The sequence below is a fragment of the Chiloscyllium plagiosum genome, chromosome 10 (assembly GCF_004010195.1).
Source record: "Chiloscyllium plagiosum isolate BGI_BamShark_2017 chromosome 10, ASM401019v2, whole genome shotgun sequence".
In the NCBI taxonomy this organism is placed as follows: Eukaryota; Metazoa; Chordata; class Chondrichthyes; order Orectolobiformes; family Hemiscylliidae; genus Chiloscyllium; species Chiloscyllium plagiosum.
Window position 1 is genome coordinate 74,550,282 of NC_057719.1, and position 22,586 is coordinate 74,572,867.

General features: G+C 41.5%; 1 protein-coding gene across 1 annotated transcript in view; it reads left to right on the top strand.

The window, feature by feature from the left end:
* Window positions 1–12,958, top strand: part of slc10a1 (solute carrier family 10 member 1) — a 20,342-nt gene extending 7,384 nt beyond the window's left edge. Inside the window, exons 4-5 of the mRNA XM_043698098.1 lie at window positions 2,622–2,824; window positions 7,345–12,958. Coding sequence (XP_043554033.1) covers window positions 2,622–2,824; window positions 7,345–7,355 — 214 coding nt within the window. The 3' untranslated portion in view covers window positions 7,356–12,958. The remainder of the gene's footprint in view (window positions 1–2,621; window positions 2,825–7,344) is intronic.
* The last annotated feature ends 9,628 nt before the right edge of the window (window positions 12,959–22,586 follow it).

Below are 22,586 nucleotides of genomic sequence, written 5' to 3' on the forward strand. Positions count from 1 at the left end.
CTCATGAAGGACATACTGGCACTGGAGCGTGTCCAGTGGAGATTCACACGGATGATCCCTGGAATGGTAGGTCTAACATATGAGGAACGGCTGAGGATCCTGGGATTGTATTCATTGGAGTTTAGAAGATTAAGGGGAGATCTAATAGAAACTTACAAGATAATACATGGCTTGGTGAGGGTGGACGCTAGGAAATTGTTTCCGTTAGGCGAGGAGACTAGGACCCGTGGACACAGCCTTAGAATTAGAGAGGGTAAATTCAGAACAGAAATGCGGAGACATTTCTTCAGCCAGAGAGTGGTGGGCCTGTGGAATTCATTGCCGCGGAGAGTAGTGGAGGCCAGGATGCTAAATGTCTTCAAGGCAGAAATTGATAAATTCATGATGTCACAAGGAATTAAGGGCTACGGGGAGAATGTGGGTAAGTGGAGTTGAAATGCCCATCAGCCATGATTGAATGGCGGAGTGGACTCGATGGGCCGAATGGCCTTACTTCCGCTCCTATGTCTTATGGTCTTATGGTCTTAAATGGGAGACACGAATGGTTCCCTTCTCCCACAAGGGAAAACATCCATTCAGCCGTCACCCTGGTAATCCATGCCGAGGTGATGTACTATGTAGATAAGAGTAGGAAGTTACAACAGAGACAGATAAAGTACATAGGCAAAACTGGAGCAGATGTTTGTTATTCAGTATGAGGGAATCCAGTTGGGATCTAAGAAGGTCAAGTCAGAATATTTTCTTAATGGTAAGAGACTGGGAACAAAGACAAAGGAAAGGGATGTCTATTTTACTTACTCGTATAATTGATGCCATTGGAAAGGCTGGCAAGTGCTGCCCATTGAGGGCAGTTAGAGGCAACTACATTGTTATGGATCTGGAGTCACATGTAGGCCAGACCAGGTAAGGATGACAGATTTCCTTCCATGAAGGACATTAGGTTAGCTAGTACAACGAACAATGTTGACTTTGTGAGCAGTGGTACTGAGATCACCTATCATTCCCAGATTTTATTTTGATTAAGTCCTTGAATTCATTAATCGCATTTAAACCTCACCAGCTGCCATCATTGGATTTGAACCCATGTCCCAGAGAATTAGCCTGGGCTTCTCATTTATTAGTTCAATGAGATTACAATAGGCTGACATCTGTCCTTAACAGAGGTGCCCACGTGGACAAATCATTCATGGATAGGTGTAAAATAATTAAAAAGTTTGATGTAGAGATGGATTTTATCTGAAGGATGCTGGAAATAAAATGGCTGGATGGGATGCTTCAGTTGTATCGAGACTTGGTCAGGCCCAATCTGGAATGGGTCGGCTTCATTGAAAATAGAATGTGGGAGGGGTGTAAAGCAGGCAGTCAATTTGCCATAAGCCATTTTACAATACAATAATGCAGTCATGTGTAGCTACCCACTCTCTGCAAACAACATGTGTTCAAGCCTTGTACTTTTATTGAGTTGTCAGGGGGTTTGTGGAGCTATTGTGCTGCATTACTTTCACTATGGCAACACTTCAGCCAATGAGAGTCAACTTGCTGACCAATCAGCACCATGTTCTTCTGTGGAGAATACGAAATTGTGCTTGTTTGAAATTTAGCATTCTTGCATACGATAACTGCAAGATGAAAAGTTTCAGCAACATGTTTCTCTTCAGCAACATTCACGCTGAGGGAGATGGTGGTGTGGTGGTACTATCACTATGTTGATAAACCTGTGAACTAATTAATGCTCTGGAGAAAGAGTTTAAATCCGATGGCAGCTGGTGGGTTTAAATTCAGTTTCGAAAATCTAGGATCGAAAGCTCACCTTGGTATAATAATATTGAAACCATTATCAATTGTCAGATACAAAAAACATCCAATGTCCTTTAGGGAAATAAATCAGTAATACTTACTTGCTCTGGCCTACATGTGGCTCCAGACCCAGAGCAATATGATTGACTCTTAAGTGCCTCTGATTTGATAAACCAATCAGTTCAAGGGCAGTTATGGATAGGCTACAAATCTTGTTTTGTCAGCAACACTTAATTACCATTAAAGAATAAAATAATCTCCTTCTCATGCTTGTAAATGGAGGTGCATAGCGAACTTGAATGATAAATGCATCATCAGACATTTCAGAAGAGGCATTTTGACCATCAAGTCTGTACTGACAAAGCTATACTAAATCTACATTTGAACACAGTACCCATATCCTTGAAAGTTATGACATTTCAAGTGTCTATCCAAGTATTTTTTTTAAAGGTTGATGACAATGTCACGGACAGTAATTTGTTTTCAATTCAGTCTGTACTGAAGCAGACTTGATTTGGAGATGCCGGTGTTGGACTGGGGTGTACAAAGTTAAAAATCACACAACACCAGGTTATAGTCCAACAGGTTTAATTGTGCTTCCAATTAAACCTGTTGGACTATAACCTGGTGTTGTCCTGAAGCAGACTGTGTAACTTCGCAGCTGCTAAGTTGTGTAGTATAAATTCATATCACAAAAATTCAGCACCAACCCTATCCATTCAACCTATTTAAACCCCAATCAAAGCCCAGTCAGGTATAGCAGCACACTGAAGGTCATCATCACCCAGGAAGCCTCTCCTAACATATTTACTCTCTTTCAACAGGTGCCGGCGGACGGTTTCTATGGAAACCGGATGCCAAAATGTCCAGCTGTGTACTACCATCCTCAAAGTTGCTTTCAACCAGGAAGATATTTCTGCGCTTTACTTATTTCCACTCATTTTCTTGTTGTTCCAATTTTTTGAAGCATTGATTCTTGTAGTGATCTATCGAAGTTACGAAAGAATAAAAAAATCGAAGGAACACAGTGAGTAACCAAATTTCTTACATAGAATCAACCAATTCTTTGAAAGGGTCAGCCAAAGTATCCCATTCCTGCCTCTTCCATGTAGTCCTGCATTATTTAGTTGCTTATCCAATTTCCTTTGAATATTACAATTGAATCTAATTCCCCCATAGTTTCAGGTGATGCACTTCAGTATCTGAGCTGATGTCTATGGGTCTGAGAGTGAGTTTTCATCTTCCATTTTCCATCTTCATTACTGCCTTCCTGTTGTTCCAACCTCTTTCTGTTCCACCACTGTCTGACCAGACTGCAGTCCTTAGGTATCTGAACTGAGAAAGGCACATGATAGGTTTATAATGAAGGGGTGCAATAGTGACAAGAAGTGTCTGAAAAATGTAAATCAGAAAGGATTGTGGTTTGAGAAGAAAGTAGGATTTGAAAAGAAAAGAATTGTATGTGAACAGACCTTGACTCTTTAGTGTTTTCAACATTGCTACTGGTTACACCTTCAGCAATTGCTGTTCTGATTATGGTAATCATGTTTGTCCCCTGCTGTTTAGCTTTCTCTGTTTACGCTTCATGTTGTCCTATGTCTTGAAAGAGAAGGAGAAGTGTATTAGTAGTATAATGTGTTTTGGTTGTTATGGTTGATTAGCTGACAGTCTGTGCAAGCTGAGAAATATGGGTGTGAGCCTTGCAGCAGTGCTAATGGTGTGTGTGAGGTTGGAACATTGACTTTGAGCTGTGATTGATAGAGATGTTTGAGAAGAGTCTGACAGAGAGTGGCACAGTGAGCAGCGTGTGATTTGAGTGGGGAAATTCTTAGAATATAGCATTTGAAGATGCATTCACTCTTGTTGACAAATGATGTGGGATTACTGTATTTTTCTGATGGGCAGTCTGGAGGCTAGCAACAAGAGGATGAAGAAAAGGAGGGATGAAGTCACCATGTGGGCATCTGATGTATAGTCCACAAGGTTTGTGTGTTATTCTTTAAAGAGAATTAATTCCTGATTCTGTATTCTGGATACATCTCAGACTCTGCATGAAAAGGATTTTTTCTGCTACCATCTCTGGATACACAATAACCTAGAAATCATCGGCACTCCTACTTAGACAAGATTCAGGAAGCATGAGATTGGATGGTACAAGAAAGATAGAGTATAGGTCTCCTTTTAGGGAAATGCAGTGATAGGATTTTGAACACTGCATTATCGTGGGCTTCACAAAATCAACTGTCACCATTTTATTATGCACTACATGCTTTGTAGGGGAGTGTCCTGGAAAGAAGATAAAGGCAGATCATTGAGCTTCAACAGCAGATACATGCTACCCCTCCTTTGGTAACAGACACCTTTTCTGTTGGAGTGACACAAACACATCCATTACTGAAAGTAATTCTTGGTCACAAATTAACAATCAAATCCTATGGCTGTCCATTGTATCACTGCATATTAAACTCTTCCTCATCCTGCTGACTTGAAACAATCTGCATGACAAGATGAGTGAAGCCTACAATTATTTGCAGTTACATTTAATCCGTCCATCCTGGAATGCCTGAAGTGGAAGTCCAATCTGTTAGTTGCAATCATCACTATATTGGAGAGAGGTTTGGGCATGGCAGCATCTCTCTAGATATCCAACAAGGTAACACTTGTTCAATGCTGCTCTAAATAATTCCTTCATGCATAACAACAGTGATAACCAGGTTACGGACAATTCCTGGGATGACAGGACTGAAGAACTATAGAACCCCGACAATGTGAAAACAGGCCATTCAGCCCAACGAGTCCACACCGACCCTCCAAAGACCATCCTAATCAGCCCCATCCCGCCATCCTTGTAACCCTGCATTTTCCATTGCTAACTCACCTAACCTGCACATCCCTGGACACTATGGGCAATTTAGCTTGGCCAATCCACCTAACCTGCACATCTTTGGACAGTGGGAGGAAACCGGAGCACCCGGAGGAAACCCATGCAGGCACGGGGAGAACATGCAAACTCCACACAGTTACCCAAGGCTGGAATCAAACCCGGGTCCCTGGTACTATGAGGCAGCAGTGCTTTATTGACGTATGAATACAAGCTGGTTCAGTTAGGCCTATACTCAGTGGACATTAGAAGAATGAATAGAATAGAATAGAAATTTATTGTAACTTGTATTTTTACAAAAAAAATACCGTGTAAAGTGTATAAGTTGCCATACTCTGGCACCATTTTAATAATAAATCATATATATATATTTAAGAAAAAGGTAAAAGGGAATCTCATAGAAGCCTCAGACATTCTAATGGAACTAGACAGAGCAAATGCAGGACCATGGAGACCAGGACCAGAAGTCACAATCTAAGGATATAGGGTAGGACATTTATAACTGAGATAGTGAGAGGGGAAAGATATAAAAGAGACCTAAGGGGCAACCTTTTCACACAGAGGGTGGTACGTATATGGAATGAGCTGCCAGAAGAAGTGGTGGAAGCTGGTACAATTGCAACATTAAAAAGGCATTTGGATGGGTATATGAATAGAAAGGGTTTGGAGGGATATGGATCGGGTGCTGGCAAGTGGGACTAGATTGGGTTGGGATATCTGGTCAGTATGGACGGGTTGGACCGAAGGGTCTGTTTCCATGCTGTACACCTTTATGATTCTATGACTCTATGGCTGAATAGCCTACTCCTGCTCCTAATTTCTATGTTGCTATGGTTCTGAGAATGCAGCTGATTTTCTCCAACACATATTTATTGACAGGCTTGTGAGATCTCATCAAGCTCCTTTTCCTTCCTTAAATTTGCCTCTGAATGTAGGTTGGTTCATACAGCAGAGAAGTGCAGACTGGTCAGAAATCTCCTGTTCTTTGCTGTCACCTCTCACTGCTCCTCCTCATTGAGAGAGGTCTATCTCTGGCTGTCCCTTCTTCAAACTCACTATCTTAAATCCATGGGTGGCCGGACTTACTGTGGCTTCATTGGTCCGGTGCTGTTTTTTTGCACAGTTCCAAAGCATCCCTTTATCTTCTGTCTTAATATCGGGTATAATCCAAAGCAAGAGCGAAATAAATTGGCAAGCTTGCAATGCTGTCAAAGTGAAGGTAGATTGCAAGATTCTCCAGCTCTTTGTTCTGAACTTGGAATGATGTTTGAATAGGGAAGAGGAATCATACTAATAAATTGAGTTTACCTACTGTGTGTTCACACCATTTCCGGTCCACACCCTCCATAGATTCACAACCAAAAAGGGTCAGGTCCATGTAATAGTTTATTAATTTAGTACAAATTAGTTTGATGTCGCTGTTCTCTCAATTCTCTTGGTCCTCCCTCTTATGGCCAATAGTCACATGGAACCAAAATCAATTTTTGAGGACAGTAGAAATTGCCAAAGCATTCCAAATATTAAATGCCATCCTCCCCACCTCCTGAGCCCTACCTCAATGTCTCGTGTACCTATTTGCCAGTGTGAGCACACTGCAAGGTATAATGCAACCTGTTTGTGCTGCTGGTGGTGGTACTCCTGGACAGAACTGCTTTGAACTGTTAAAGTGTCACATTTGGGTTGTGCATCGATTTTAATGCATTATACAGGTCTTTCTGCTATAATGCGAGTTTCGTCAACACAAATTCACTGTGACACGATTGACAAATTGGGGAATTCTGTTTCTAAAGTGGGAACTTTTAAAATGTGATTTGGCTGTAATGCGATTGCATCGCCAACACTTTAAGGGCTGTTTCTGAAACACAATTTCTCTATAATGGAGGGTTGCACCAAGAACATGACCATCGCTTTATAGAAGAACTGACTGTATGTAGAAATAGTAAGACATTCTTTCTCTCACTGTTTCCTTGGTAGCAATCATACATTTATACTTGCGTCACACCTTCCTGATCATGCCTTCCAGTAATATTTCCCAATCCATAATAGTCAACTAGAACGAGTAGGGTCATGTCATATGGGCCATCAGAGGAAACAGCTTGCCTGATGTCTCTATCGGGACAGAGCAGACAGCACCCATACCTGTTGGCATTTACATGGATAAAGCCTACTTGCACGACCTGAGGGAGGACTATATGCTGGCAGAAAATAGCATTGGAAACTAATGGCAGTAGGAGAATACTGCAAGTTGAAATGAAACATGAAACACAATCCTGAAAGCATGTAATTATGCAAATACATCAGCAGATGATTGGCATTGTGACAGGAAATGAACTGCCAGAGGAAGTGATAGAGGTGTGTGCAATCACAATGTTTAAAGGACATTTGGACAGGTACATGAATAGGAAAGGTTTAGAGGAATATGGGCCAAATGCAGGCAAATGGGACTAGTTCAGTTTGGAAAACCTGGTCGGCATGGTCAAGTTGGGTCAAAGGGTCTGTTTCCTTACTACATAACTCAATATTAATTTTTAAAGATTAATTAATTTTTCAGATGCCAAATTAGCAAGATAATTAAATGTGTTGAAGTGCTAACCTAGTCCTGAACATATAGTCAAATATCTTTACCTCAATAAAGATGCTGAAGAATAACCTGTGTATTTTTTTAGGTGTCAAATAATTTACATGCCTGTAGAGAACAACAATGGAACAAGGTACACTTGCTGAAGTTGTGAAACCTTGTGACCGTGGTGACCTTCAAAAGCAGTAAAATGGAGTCTTCCCTGCACGGACTCGTAGAAAACAGTGGAAAGTTCATAAGATAATTACAACTTTTTTATTGCAAATACTTCGTGTTTTTGGCATCATATAACAAGGTCTTGATTTCAAACTGACCAGCAAGTAAATTTAGGAAAATAACACACTCAATCCAAGTATACTGCAGACCTTTAGTGTTTGGATATATTTTATGTTGTTAAATGACAGCAGTTTCCTGTGTTTTTCTATTGATTTAGGGGTCAGGTAGACACAATAATTGCTCACCTATCTCAGAAAACTGTTGATTTAAACTCCATTCCACTGATGAACAGATAAGAATAGCTGATACTCCAGAGTGAGAAAGGAACACCAGCCTTTCTGGTGTTAAAATGAGGCCTTGTCTATTTTATCATCTCAGCATAAAAGATCCCCTGGACACTACTTGGAGAAGAGTTGGCAGCTATTCTGGTATCTTGCTCATCTATCATCAGTTGAGAACATTGATCAAAACTTCTTTCAAGCCATGTCTCAAATTAAACAGCGTAAAGTTACATCTCAAGGTTACGTATAGCAGAGTGAATGCCACAGAATCAAACAATCATAAAGTTTGACAGCAGGGATAGAGGCTCTTTGACCCATCATGCTAATGCTGGTCATTAAGCACCCATTTACCCTAGCTACCTTCCCAGCACTTGGCCCTTGGACTTGTATTCCGACATGTTGCAAGTGTTTCACTAAATACTTCTTAAATGTGATGAGGGTTTCGGCCTCCACCGCTTTTTAGATAGTGAGTTGCAGGTACTCAACAACAACCTGGGTGCAATAATTTTTCCTTAAGTCCTTTCTTTGCTATCCTATTTTTTTTTTACATTACCCACCTATGCTTTCTATATTCCTTTCGGGCTTCTGCTGTTTTGCTTTAAGCTTCCTTTTCTGTTTTTATCCAGGTCTCTACATGCTTCCGCACTTGTTAGTCCCACCCTTCACCTTTACAGGAACATGTTGGCCCTAGGTCCTCATTATTTCCTTTTTGAGAGACTTCCATTGCTTTGATGTAGATTTTCCTGTAAGTAGCTCCTCCCAGTCCACTTTGGCCATCTCCTGTCCTGTCAATATTTAAATTGGCCACCACTCAGTTCAGAACATTTACTTCTGATCCATTTATGTTCTTTTCCACAACTACTTGAAATCTTACTGAATTATGGTCACTATCAATGAAATGCTCCCTCACTGTCACATCTATCACTTTCACAGATTTGTTCCTTAATGTTAGGTCCAGCATCACACTCTCTTGTAGGACTTTCTATGTGCTGGTATTAGAAGCTCTTTAAATATATTTTAAGTATTCTGCCCTATCTAAGCCTTTCACAATTTGTCTGTTCCAATTAGTACTGGGGAAGATGAAATTCCCTATTATTATTACCCTATTATTCTTACAATTCTCTGAAATTTACCTCTGTATCTTTCTGTCTATCTCTTTCTGACCACTTACAGGATTTCACTCACAACGATGTGATTGTCCCTTTGTTTTGTTTTACGTTCCACCCATTTGGCCTAATTTCAGGAACCCTCCAATATATTATTCCTCTTTCAGGAATTGACCCTGATATTGCAACAGCGTCTCTTCTTTTACACAACCTTGCTTTGCCTAAAGATTATGTTTCTTGGAATATTGAACTGCCACTTCACCCATCCCTCAACCAGATCTCTGATAGCAATGATATATCCCCTTGTGTCAACTCATTTGCCTTGCTTGCAAGACTCCTTACATTAAAATAAATGCCATTCAACATTGCCATGCTCCTTTATGCTTTAAACTGACAACATATGGCCTGTCTTACAAATTGACATAGTTTTACTCCTACATTTGCCTCTGCAACATCTTTCACTCTATATTCCCACCTCTAGCCAAATTTACACATCCACCAGCAACGACAAGTGAATTCCATAAATTTGTTGATCTTGTTCTGGTTCAGGTACAACCCATGTGACTTGTTCAGGCCCCACCTTTCCCAGGAACAGACTTAATGGTTCAGGAGTCTAAAGTTCTCCCTCCTGGACCAACTCTTCATCTGCTCGATCCAGCTATTCCTATACTTGCTAGCATGTGGCACAGGGAGTCATTCAAAAATCACAACCCTTGAGATCCTGTTTGTCAATCTACTACCTAGCTCTCTGCAAAAGTGGTCATCTGGGTTGACTGGATCATCTAAGCCTCCCCAGATACTACAGGGACTTGGCCCCCCTGTCATACTCAACCTTTAAGCTGGTCTTTGCTTTGTGCTTGCATTACTTTGGTCAGCTTTTTCAAGGATTGGGGCTCATGTTAGGGTTAGCGTCTCCTGCTTCTCGGATGCTGTCTAACCTGCTGTGCTTTTCCAGAACCGCACATTCGACTCTGATCTCCAGCATCTGCAGCCCTCACTTTCTCCTTGACTGTCTCTCTGAGTAGTTTTGCTGCTTCACTCACTGCTCTATGACTCTTGTTGTATTTTAAATTTATTTAGTGCAGCCGAAGGAAAATAGAAAAGCAATGCTTTAATGGTGCGACGATATGTGCAGCACTTCAGATATCTTCTGGAGCTTTCCTCACATGACCAACCACATCCTGCAGTCCTGACTCCACTAGCAAAAGTGCCAAATGCACATTGCCCCTTCCCAGTGCCAATCAGAAGGTCTTCTTCACCACCAGATCATTACCCTGACTGCCTGAGTGATTGTCAAACCGTTTTTTCCTCATCACCAGTTTGTTTTTGTGGTGGTAAAGACGACATTTGGGGTGCATTCCTTTATGATTTAGGCAAGGTATGGAAACCAAAAGCCTCTATGTGAGACATGCCACTATGTAACATATTGGTTAGCACACAGCTAGAATTATAGTTTTGGTCACGACATTTCAGGAAGGACATAATTGCTCTAGAGAGCGTATGGAGAAGATTTCAAAGGATACTGTCAGGGTTTAAAAATTGCAGCTCTGAGGCTAGGGTTGTCTTTATTAGAATAAAGGAGGCTCGGGGTGACTTAATCAAGGTGTCCAAAATGGTGAGGAGCTTGGGTAGAGTGAACAGGGAAGACCTGCTTCCTCTACTGGAGAGATCAATTACCAGGAGGCACGGATTCATGGTGAGCAGTAGAGGAAAGTCCTTTTGGGCCAGAGGCTGGTGGGTATCTGGAATTCATTGCCCAGTTTGTTGAGGCAGATACCCCCAACATGTGTAAAAGGAGCCCTGGATCTGCAGGTGAAACTCTGTAGCCCACAAGGTTACAGATGAGGAGCTGGAAAGTAGGATTAGAATGGGCAACTAGTATTTTTTTCAGCAGGTGGGCTGAATGGGCTGTCTCTGTGCTGTACTTTCTAATGTTCTATGGCTCCAGAGACAAGGAGGTATCCAATTTATTGAACTTGGCATTTCTCCAGAATTGATTCCAGCAGGACTCTGCGATAAATCTTCAACTCCTGGAGTTTTCAGGGCCATTCACTTTAAATATACCTGCTGCTGCCACATACATAATGGATTGTTGCCAAACCACACACTATTGCCAGAAAATCCACTTTGTCCCCCCTTGAAGACACCACTCAGTAGACAACCCTCTGGCTCCCTCATGAAGTTTCAGTGTGAGTGTGAGATTTCTATTCAAAGCTCTGAGGCACAGAGTAAAATGTCAATCAGATGGATTTAAAGTTCTTGTCAACAGCTAGAATTATTTTGCACCTGTTATGGAGATGTGTTATCTGGAATATTGATTTAAAATATCATTGACTGGACACCATTGTAAATCCTAGACATTTTGGAAGGATACTTTGAAAACCAAAGGAGACTGTCTGCAGCAAGGAAGAACATGGCATTTGCAAAGAACACAAGATGCTCAGCTAGAATTACAGAGTCTACAATACTTTCAGATAAAGATCCAATGGCCCAGTTTGTGGGTGCAATGTATCTATTGTATTTGAAGATAGAGAGTCACAGCGATAATATACCTGGAGTGATATACCCTTTCCAACTTTTTTTCTCTAAAACCTCTTTCATCAAAATTTATGAGTTGTAAAGCCCACTGGAAACCCTTATCTCTCTAGGTGGAGCATCCCTTTATGGAGAATTCAAAATCTACACCACTGTCTTCAGAAAATTGAAGTGAGCCAGCCATAACTGATCGAGAATAACACTCCAGTGCCAACAGTTCATGTGATAGTTGACTGTGGCCACAGATCGACATTTGGGACAATCTGTAAATAATTATTTCTTTCTAACTTTAACTATTATTTGGGCAGAAAAAGTATGATAACATTGTAGAGAGGACTTTTTTTACTAATTTATATAATGTGTGTTAGTTTTTAAGGAGGACGGTAATGTATATTTGCACAGCTTAAACATTTTAGTAATAATTTTCATTTGCATAAGCTTTGCTGCAATAAAGTAGTTCTTCATTTGTTACTTGAGGAACATGGTTGACCTATATCTGAGCTTTATATGGATATGTATAACATATATGTAAAATGGGCACTATCATATCATTTTTATTTTCAAACTTTGTTGTGAGCAGTGAAGAAGTAGAACATAGAAACAGATCCATTCAGATGTAACATGGTGCTTTGCTGTAAACACCAGTGCAAGGATTTATTGCTCTATAGTGTTTTGCAGTTAGGTCTCCAACCCACAAGCCACAGGTGTAAACAAGTAGAAATACTAAATACAGACAATAGCGATTTTGCTTAACTGAATGCAAATGATTATCCTGGTATTCTTGACAGCAGCCCCAGGTATGAGCAAATTACATGAATTTTGCACATCTCCAATTGCCCTTGGTATTAATTTGCCTGTTGTGGTGTGACAGCAGCAGGTGTTCTGGCCTCCCACTGGGGCACAGAGATGAAAGCACTGCTGCAGGGTCCAGCAGGGACCAAAGTATCTTGAGGCTTTGGGAAGGAGCAGAGGAGTCTGAGCTTGCATGTGTATGCAGGTAAATACCCTGGAGAGCTTTTCATAAATGAATTAAATGAGATGATGTTCTTTTAAAGCAGCAGTATTTACAACGCTGGAAAAAATGTTTGCAAAGAATGCTGGTCAGTCAAGCTGCCCCAACTTTGAAGCCAAGGAAATTGATACTTTGATGCAGGAAATAGAGCAAAACCTCTTTGCTCAGCCAGGATAAGTAACACCATTCTCTCTCTGCTACCTTTGACTTCCTCAATTCTGCTGCTGTTCTCATCTCCCACCAAAGCTCACAGTCTACCACTCTCACGATTGTATGTAATGTCTTCCCTCACTTGCTTTTCCCTCTACATACTCTCCAAATAAGCTCTGCGTGGCCTCTATGCTGCCTACTCAGTCAGTCACTCACTCAGGACACTTCACCAGCTTTCTCCTATCTGTACTACCCACTTCCATTTCACTCAAACCCTCCCTTTCTCTCAGTCCTGGACATACCATTCCCAAATAGTGCTAGAAAGAGCCAAGATGATTAGTGGGGATTGTAATGAGGTCAGCCAGGTGGGCCTTGTAAAATATGAGTTCCTGGTTGGGGCTGTTAACCTGATCCAATCAGGGAGCGCTGGCTGACAGATAAGAACATGAGTGCTCCGGGTGTCCTTGGAGAAGGAGCACGCGGGGTCCACCAACACCCTGGAGTTGTTCAGGGAGAGGTGGGCACCGCAGGGAGTGGAGTGCATCATTTCTCCCTCCAACTCTATTTTGATTTAGTCCCTCCCCTCCCCTTCACTGTTTTGATCACACAGCACTGCCCTTTGATGTGAAGGGCAGTGTTTGTCACTGGCCACCCGGGTGTTTTCCTGTCTTCCTGGTGGTGGAATTTGAATAAAGATTCGTGCACTTTGTGTCTTTCACTGTCTCACACCTGCACACACACACCATGGGTGCTGGGGGGAAAAAATAATAAGCACTACCGCACTTAGGTAGTAGTGTGGGGGTTAATTAAAAGAAAAAAAAAGAACATGAGTGCTCCGGGTGCCCTTGGAGAAGGAGCACGCGGGGTCCACCAACACCCTGGAGTTGTTCAGGGAGAGGTGGGCGCCGCAGGGAGTGGAGTGCATAATTTCTCCCTCCAACTCTATTTTGATTTAGTCCCTACCCTCCCCTTCACTGTTTTGATCACACAGCACTGCCCTTTGATGTGAAGGGCAGTGTTTGTCACTGGCCACCCGGGTGTTTTCCTATGTTCCTGGTGGTGGAAATTGAATAAAAATTCGTGCACTTTGTGTCTTTCACTGTGTCTCACACCTGCACACACGCACACACACACCATGGGTGCTGGGGAAAAAATAAGTACTACCACAGTTAGGCGGTAGTGTGGGGGTTTAAAAAAAAAGGGAGTGTCTCCTTTAAAAATAAAAAAAAACACAAGTAAAACCAGTGGAGTGTATTATTTCCCCCTCCAAGTCTATTTTTTTTAATAGATATTTTTATTAGAGATTTAACATTTTTACAAGTTTACAAAAATAAACAAAACTCTCAAATATAAACATTGATATACAATTAAATCAAATATACAATTGCCAAAATTTAACAAAAGAAAAAATACCGAAAAAGAAAAAAGAACTCAACTGTCTACTAATCTAACCTACAACTAACCAGAGTGTATATTTAAGTCTCTTAAAGAAAAAGAACATGAGTGCTGCCACTCAGGTGTTTCCTTTCTTCCTGGTGGTGGAAATTTAAATAACGATTCGTGCACCTTGTGTCTCTCACTGTGTCTCACACCTGCACACACATACCATGGTGCTGGGGAAAAATAAGCACTACCGCAGTTAGGTGGTAGTATGGGGGTAAAAAGGGGAAAAAAAAAGAAAAAACATGAAAAAAAACAAAAAGATAAATAAACAGGAGTGTCAGAGGTTCTGTTCACTCTGAGAGCTGGCTCTGAGGGAGCTGGGGCAGTGTCAATTACTGTTAAAAAAAGAAAAAAAAAGAACATGAGTGCCAGACATCCTGTTCACTTTGAGAGCTGGCTTTGAGGAAGCTGGATCAGTGTCAATGACTGTACATAAAAGGTGACTTGGTGAAGGGATACCGGCCTCTGCGGAGTTATTTCACTCAGGAAAAGACTCTGAAATGCCAGTGGGTGACTGACCATGCATAAGCCTCTGGACTAATATCAGAGGCTACCCATTAGTGACTATGCTCCTGGCTGAAGGGTATCTTCCTCAACTTTACTGAGGACTGCTGACAACCATGACCATTTTCCTACCTTGGTAACTGCCCTCCATGGCAAGACAAGGCTGACTGGAAGTCTGGTAGTTCTGAAAGGGGAGGGCAAAGTGCAAAAAGGAAAAGAATGCTGTGAGCATCCAAAAGGCTGTTTCCTTTCTAATCCATGGCTGTATATAAAAAAATCTTGGCCCATTTGTATAATAAGGTTATACCTGTGGCCATTTTAAGTCAGTGCTTTTGGTTCTTCTTTATAACCAGAGGGATTATCCATAACGCCAATATGCACAGGCAGAAGTGGCAGGTGACATCAATGGCCATGAAGGTCACAGGAAGTGGCTGCTGATGTCACTAGCCTGGGAGGGAAGGGACAGAGAGCTGAAGACTGTGGGGTTAATGAAGCAGAGCTGGCACCCTCCCTCGTCAGCTTACCCAAGAACACTCCTCCACATTATATCATAAATCCAATTGGACTGTTTACATTTCCAAACAGTAAAATAGCAAATAGATGACAGTACTTTCAAAATGTCTGCTGCTTAATGCCACTTGTCAGGTTCCTCTTCATGTATGTGCAATCCTTGCACCACCTGGAAGTGGCATTAGCACTATTTGCCACCTTTGTATAATCCTTTCAGTCATGGAACATCCCAGGTATTCAGTCAACAATGAGATCAATGGTCCATATTTTATATCATTTTATATCACCAAAGGATTCTGGGTAATCCAGGAGCAGCAATTACTGTTTATATGCTGGTGAATTGTTTTGGAATTTTAGGGAAAAAAAAGTCAAAACAACAGCACTTTTAAAAGGAGGAAGACAGACAAAAGGCAGCGAGCACATGGTCAGTGAGGGAGAGAGAGAAAGAAACCTACACTCCTAACTGAAACAGCACTGAATCTGTGCACTTACTGCCTTTGCTGTTTGAATTCATGTATCTCTGGACATCAGAGTATGTCTAGGAAAAATTAACAAACAGCGAAATTCACAGTGCAGGAACCTGTGTGGGAGAGCTGACAGCACAAAAACCGGTAAGTACACAGTTTTTTGCATAGGAGTGGTATTTTTGATAAGGGATGGCATTACTGTCGTACTGAGGGAGGATATTCCTGGAAATACATCCAGGGAAGTTATTTGGGTTGAACTGAGAAATAAGAAAATGATGATCACCTTATAGGATTGTATTATAGACCGCCTAATAGTCAGAGTGAAATTGAATAACAAATTTGTAAGGAGATCTCAGCTATCTGTAAGAATAATAGGGTGGTTATGGTAGGGGATTTTAACTTTCCAAACGTAGACTGAAACTGCCATAGTGTTGAGGGTTTAGATGGAGAGGAATTTCTTAAGTGCGTACAAGAAAATTTTCTGACTCAGTATGTGGACGTACCTACTAGAGAAGGTGCAAAACTTGACCTACTCTTGGGAAATAAGGCAGGGCAGGTGACTGAGGTATCAGTGGGGGAGCACTTTGGGGCCAGTGACCATAATTCTATTAGTTTCAAAATAGTGATGGAAAAGGAAAGACCAGATCGAAAAGTGAATGTTCTAAATTGGAGGAAGGCTAATTTTGACGATATTAGGCAAGAACGTTCAAAAGCTGAAAGAGCGGGGGGCAGATGTTTGCTGGAAAGCTGGAAAATGGTAAGCCTTCAAAAATTAGATAATGAGAGTCCAGAGAAAGTACATTCCTGTTAGGGTGAAAGGAAAGGCTGGTAGGTATAGGGAATGCTGGATGACTAGAGAAATTGAGGTTTGGTTAAGAAAAAGAAGGAAGCAAATGTCAGGCATAGACAGGAGAGATCATAAAGGCAGTATGACTATACTTAAGAGGAAATCAGGAGGGCAAAAAGAAGACATGAGATAGCTTTGGCAAATAGGGTTAGGGAAAATCTAAAGGGTTTTTATAAAAACATTAACGACAAAAGGGTAACTAGGGAGAGAATAGGGCCCCTCAAAGATCAGAGCTGAAAATGTGTTGAAAGTGAGGGCTGCAGATGCTGGAGATTAGAGCTGAAAATGTGTTGAAAGTGAGGGCTGCAGATGCTGCAGCCCTCACTTTCTCCCCTCAAAGATCAGCAAGGCAGTCAATGTATCGAGCCGGAGGAGATGGGGGAGATACTAAACAAGTATTTCGCATCAATGTTTACTCTGGAGAAGGACGTGGAAGATATAGAATGTGGGGAAATAGATGGTGACATCTTGAAAAATGTCCATATTACAGAGGAGCAGGTGCTGAATGTCTTGAAATGCGTAAAAATGGATAATCCCCAAGACCTGATCAGGTGTACCCTAGAACTCAGTGGGAAGCTAGGGAAGTGATTGCTGGACACCTTGTTGAGATATTTGTAACATCAATAGTCACAGGTGAGGTACTGGAAGACTGGGGTTAGCTAACATGGTGCCACTATTTAAGAAAGGTGGTAAACACAAGCCAGGGAACTATAGACCAGTGAGCCTGACATCAATGGTTGGCAAGTTGTTGGAGGGAATCCTGAGGGACAAGATGTACATGTATGTGGAAAGGCAAGGACTGATGAGGGATAGTCAACATGGCTTTGTGCTTGGGAAATGATGTCTCACAAACTTGATTGAGTGTTTTGAAGAAGTAACAAAGAGGGTTGATGAGGATAGAGTGGTGGACGTGATCTATATGGACTTCAGTAAGGCGTTCGACAAGGTTCCCCATGGGAGACTGGTTAGCAAGGTTCGATCTCATGGAATACAGGGAGAACTAGCCATTTGGATACAGAACTGGCTCAAAGGTAGAAGACAGAGGGTGGTGGTGGAGGGTTGTTTTTCAGACTGGAGGCCTGTGACCAATGTGTCACAAGAATTGGTGCTGGGTCCCCTACTTTTTGTCATTTATATAAATGATGTGGATGTGAAATAGCAGGTATAGTTAGTAAATTTGCAGATGACACCAAAATTGGAGGTCTAGTGGACAGTGAAGAGGGTTACCTGAAAGTACAACAGGATCTTGATCAGATGGGCCAATGGGCTGAGAAGTGGCAGATGGAGTTTAATTCAAATAAATGCGAGGTGCTGCATTTTGGAAAAGCAAATCTGAGCAGGACTTATACAATTAATGGGAAGGTCCTGGGGAGTGTTGCTGAACAAAGAAATCTTGGAGTGCAGGTTCATAGTTCATTGAAAGTAGAGTTGTGGGTAGATGGGATAGTGAAGAAGGTGCTTGGTATGCTTTCCTTTATTGGTCACTGCATTGAGTATCAGAGTTGGGGGGTCATGTTGCGGCTGCACAGGACATTGGTTAGGCCACTTTTGGAATATTGCGCGCAATTCTGGTCTCCTTCCTATCGGAAAGATGTTGTGAAACTTGAAAGTGTTCAAAAAAGATTTATAAGGATGTTGCCAGGGTTGGAGGGTTTGACCTATAGGGAGAGGTTGAATAGGCTGGGGCTGTTTTCCCTGGAGTAGAGGATGAGGGGTGACCTTATAGAGGTTTACAAAATCATCAGGAGAATGGATAGGATAAATAGACAAGGTCTTTTGCCTGGGGAAGGGGAATCCAGAACTAAAGAACATAGGTTCAAGATGAGAGAGGAAAGATATAAAAGGGACCGAAGGGACAGCTTTTTCACGCAGAGGGTGTTACATGTATAGAATGAGCTGCCAGAGGAAGTGGTGGAGGCTGGTTCAATTACAGCATTTAAAAGACGTCTGGATGGGTATATGAATAGGAAGGGTTTAGAGGGATATGAGCTGGAAATGTGTTGTTGGAAAAGCGCAGCAGGTCAGGCAGCATCCAGGGAACAGGAGAATCGACGTTTCGGGCATAAGCCCTTCTTCAGGAATTATGCCCGAACCGTCGATTCTCCTGTTCCCTGGATGCTGCCTGACCTGCTGCGCTTTTCCAGCAACACATTTCCAGCTCTGATCTCCAGCATCTGCAGACCTCACTTTCTCCTCCTTAGAGGGATATGAGCCAAGTGCTGGCAAATGGGACCAAATTGAGATGGGATATCTGGTTGACATGGACGAGTTGGACCAAAAGGTCTGCTTCAGTTCTGTACATCTCTATGACTCTACAACACTAGATACCAGTGGATCTATGTCAATACCTGTAGAACTAATGAGTGGACTAATTAACATTATTAATCATCTCCTGATATGGCAGGAAAACATAGCCTTAAGAAATTACATTAAATTTACAATAAAGGGAAAATAGCATCTTCCCAGGGTCTAATAGAGTAGTTTAGCACATAAGTAGTTTTGAATTCATTCCAGGCAAACAGTGATTGCATTACTTTGACCCATCTGGAATTTTAAAAGCACACAGGTCAGTTATTATTATACCTGAAGGTTGGTATAATAATGAAGGTTGGTTGGAAACTGAACATTGCAATGGAGAGTTATATCTGAAATTGACAACTTCAAAGTATAAAGGCAGTTCCAAATCCTAACATCTGATAAGCTATACTCAGACTGCTCGAAGTCAGATAAATATCAGTTTTGTTTTTCTGTGTTTATGATGAGTGATAATTAAGTTGTAAATTGGAGGTTTTCCTTTTGTATCTATCATTAACATCTCGCACTGTTGAAGTCTTTGTTCAATAATCCAGCAATCATTTATACAATGGTATTATTGTAACAAGTTCAGACAGACTCCTAGAAAGAGTTTTAGACTTAAGGTGCTCTCTGTTATTTTTGCTCTAGATTAATTAGATTCCCTACAGTGTGGAAACAGGCCCTTCGGCCCAACAAGTCCACACCGCCCCTCCGAAGAGTAACCCACCCAGACCCAATTCCCTCTGACTAATGCGCCTAACACTATGGGCAGTTATTTTAGCATGGCCAACTCACCTGCCCTGCTCATCTTTGGAATGTGGGAGGAAACCGGAGCGCCCAGAGGAAACCCATGCAGACACTGGGAGAATGTGCAAATTTCACACAGACAGTCGCCCAAGGCTGGAATTGAACTACATGTCCAGTTACAGAGTAAAAAAGTACTGTAAGTCCACATCAGCTGGACAAAGGATTGTGTCTGAGCTCAGGTTAAGTAAATCATGTCAGTGCTGTAGTGTTATGTTCCATCCAGCCAGCTCAATATTGGAATCAGCTGACAGCCCTGTGTTTTGTCTGGCAGCAAAACAGATCATGTTCACAAATTATTCTGACTGTGCTGCTACCTTGTTACTATGCTGACGGGTACACTTCAGATTGTCATCAGTTTTAGTTGCAGTTGCCCCAGATTCAGTGGTCTTATACAAAGTCTAATACTCTGCTCAGACACACATTCTTTTGCTCAAACATTTAGACATGAATACCAATCACTTTCTTCCAGGGATTATTATTTTTAGTTCTAATGTAGATTTTTTTTAAACTTGATTAGACGTGTGACCTTTGTGCAGACAAAGCAAACATGGAAATCTCCTCCAGTTTCCAATTATGTTAGGCTGGAGAAGCTAATGTCAAATTAAACCATCCTCTCTATAGCATACCCATCTGACAGAGATCTAATTTCCTGCACCTTTCTCATTACATTATTCTTCAACGAACAGACGAAACTCTCACCTGACTCTTCCGCAATGAAGACGTCTTTGTTAAAGTCCTGCAAGTCTGTAATAAAGCTTGTCAAACTGTCATGAATTACTAATTTGAAGAACAATTGGTGAATTAGAAGTTTGCTTGTATTCCCTCATGACTGTGACCATAGTGAAGTAGCCCTCTTCACTGTTCTCAAACTGTCTTCCATCTCTGATATGGCTAATCCCACCATCCTCCTATGACACACACTATCTTTTCATTACCTACTTGGGTGGATCATCATCTGATTCCATTCCTGCTGTCTAGTTGTAGCCAGAGAAGTCTTGTATTGGTTTTTCATCCCGTTGTGGCACTGTTACCTCCGGAGCACTTCAAATATCTATATGTTACTCCCTCCTATTTTTCACAGGCACGCTGCTCCTCAATGCCAAAAACCACAATGTCAAATTGAACGTTTCTCAATGATCAAGAATAGAAACCCTGCCCGATTTTGCCCTCCTTAACTAAAGGCCAACTCAGATGATCAAACTTGTCATAGGTGAGGAATAACCTTGCCCTGGTGGCTTAGGTCTAAATTGTTAGATTAGATTACTTACAGTGTGGAAACAGGCCCTTCGGCCCAATAAGTCCACACCGCCCCACCGAAGCGCAACCCACCCATACTCCTACATCTACCCCTTACCTAACACTACGGGCAATTTAGCATGGCCAATTCACCTGACCTGCACATCTTTATGACTGTGGGAGGAAACCGGAGCACCCGGAGGAAACCCACGCAGACACGGGGAGAATGTGCAAACTCCACACAGTCAGTCGCCTGAGGCGATAATTGAACGTGGTCTCTGGCGCTGTGAGGCAGCAGTGCTAACCACTGTGCCGCCCAGGATGTGATGTGCATTTGTTCACCGAGCCATCAGGATCACCGTAAATTTCACCACTTGTTTTGTATAAAGAAAGAAATGCCAACTTGAATAGCAAATGGAATTGTAAATGTGGACACATTTCTGTAATTGATGTAAAATAGGGATAAGTTATTATTGATCCTGGCCTAGGGCATCAAGACAATTATTAGACACCTGATATTTGTGGTGTTAACGACTGTACCCTAGGTTTTTAGTGCGAACTGCAGCTTCAAAAAATTCATATGAGCTCAAATGATGCCCCAATTACTACCCTCCACAAGCACATATTTTAATCAATTTGTTCAGGCACATTATAACACACCTCTTCAGTAGCTGGAACTTGAAGAGAGGTAGGGATAAAATAAACATAATGCTGTACAATTAACAGAAGTGGAATTTAAGATGGAGAAGTGAGAGGTGATCAGTTTTAGCAGAAGAGATAAAGAGAGGCAATATAGAATTTGTGAGATAATTTAATGAGTTTGCAGACAGAATAACATTCATGTATGTTGATGTTTGAAGGTTCAGAAAAGATAATGGGTAAAGCATATAGTATCCTGGTCTTCGTCACCACAGATAGTGAGTACACAAATAGGAAGTTTTGAAGAACTTTTATAAAGCTGTGGTTAAGGCCACAATTAAAGTAATGCATCCAATTCTGGTCTTCATATCTTAGTAATGATGTGGAAATCCTTGACAAAAAGCAGAGGAAACTTGGCTGACTGGTTCAAGGGATGAGTAATTTTAGCCACAAGGTTATCTGGGGAATCTGGGGTTGATTTCTTTAGTCATAGAGTTACATAGCACAGAAACAGACCCCTCAGTCCAACTTGTCCATGCCAACCAAATATCCTAAACTGGGAGAAAGTGAGGACTGCAGATGCTGGAATGAAACTTCGACTCTCCTGCTCCTCGGATGCTGCCTGACCAGTTGTGCTTTTTCAGCACCACACTCGACTTGGATATCCTAAACTGATCTAGTCCCATTTGCCAGCATTTGGCTGACATCCCTCTAAACCCTTCCTATTGATGTATCTATCTAAATGATTTTTAAATGTTGTAATTGTACCCTCCTCTTCAAGACCTCCATGTCCCCAATCAATGCTCTTAGTCGCTGTTGTGTATCATGTCTGATATGAGGAATTTACTAGATGGGTACAAGAGAGCATGTTTAACAAACGTATACATGATTATGAGTGTTTTAAATAAAGTAGGTAAAGTAATTACAATTAGTTCATCCACAAGGATAAATGCCACAGATTTGAGATTTTGGTCAAAACACAAATGCTAAAAATATTTATAGGTGCACATAGTAATAATCTTAATTTGTTACCCACAAGTGTAGTTGAAGCAGAGACAATGATTTAAAAAGAAAATTAGATGGACACTTTTAAGTAAACTTGCAGGGCTGCAAGGATAGAGCTGGGGAATGAGAATGACTGCAATGCTCCATGAACAGTCAGCATGGACTGAGCACCAAATGGCCTTCTTCTGTACAAGGAAAATGAGCTCCAGCTAATGTCTCTTAAACACGCACATACGCTGCATGTATGTTCTAGTTAAAGCAGCCATGAACTACCTTG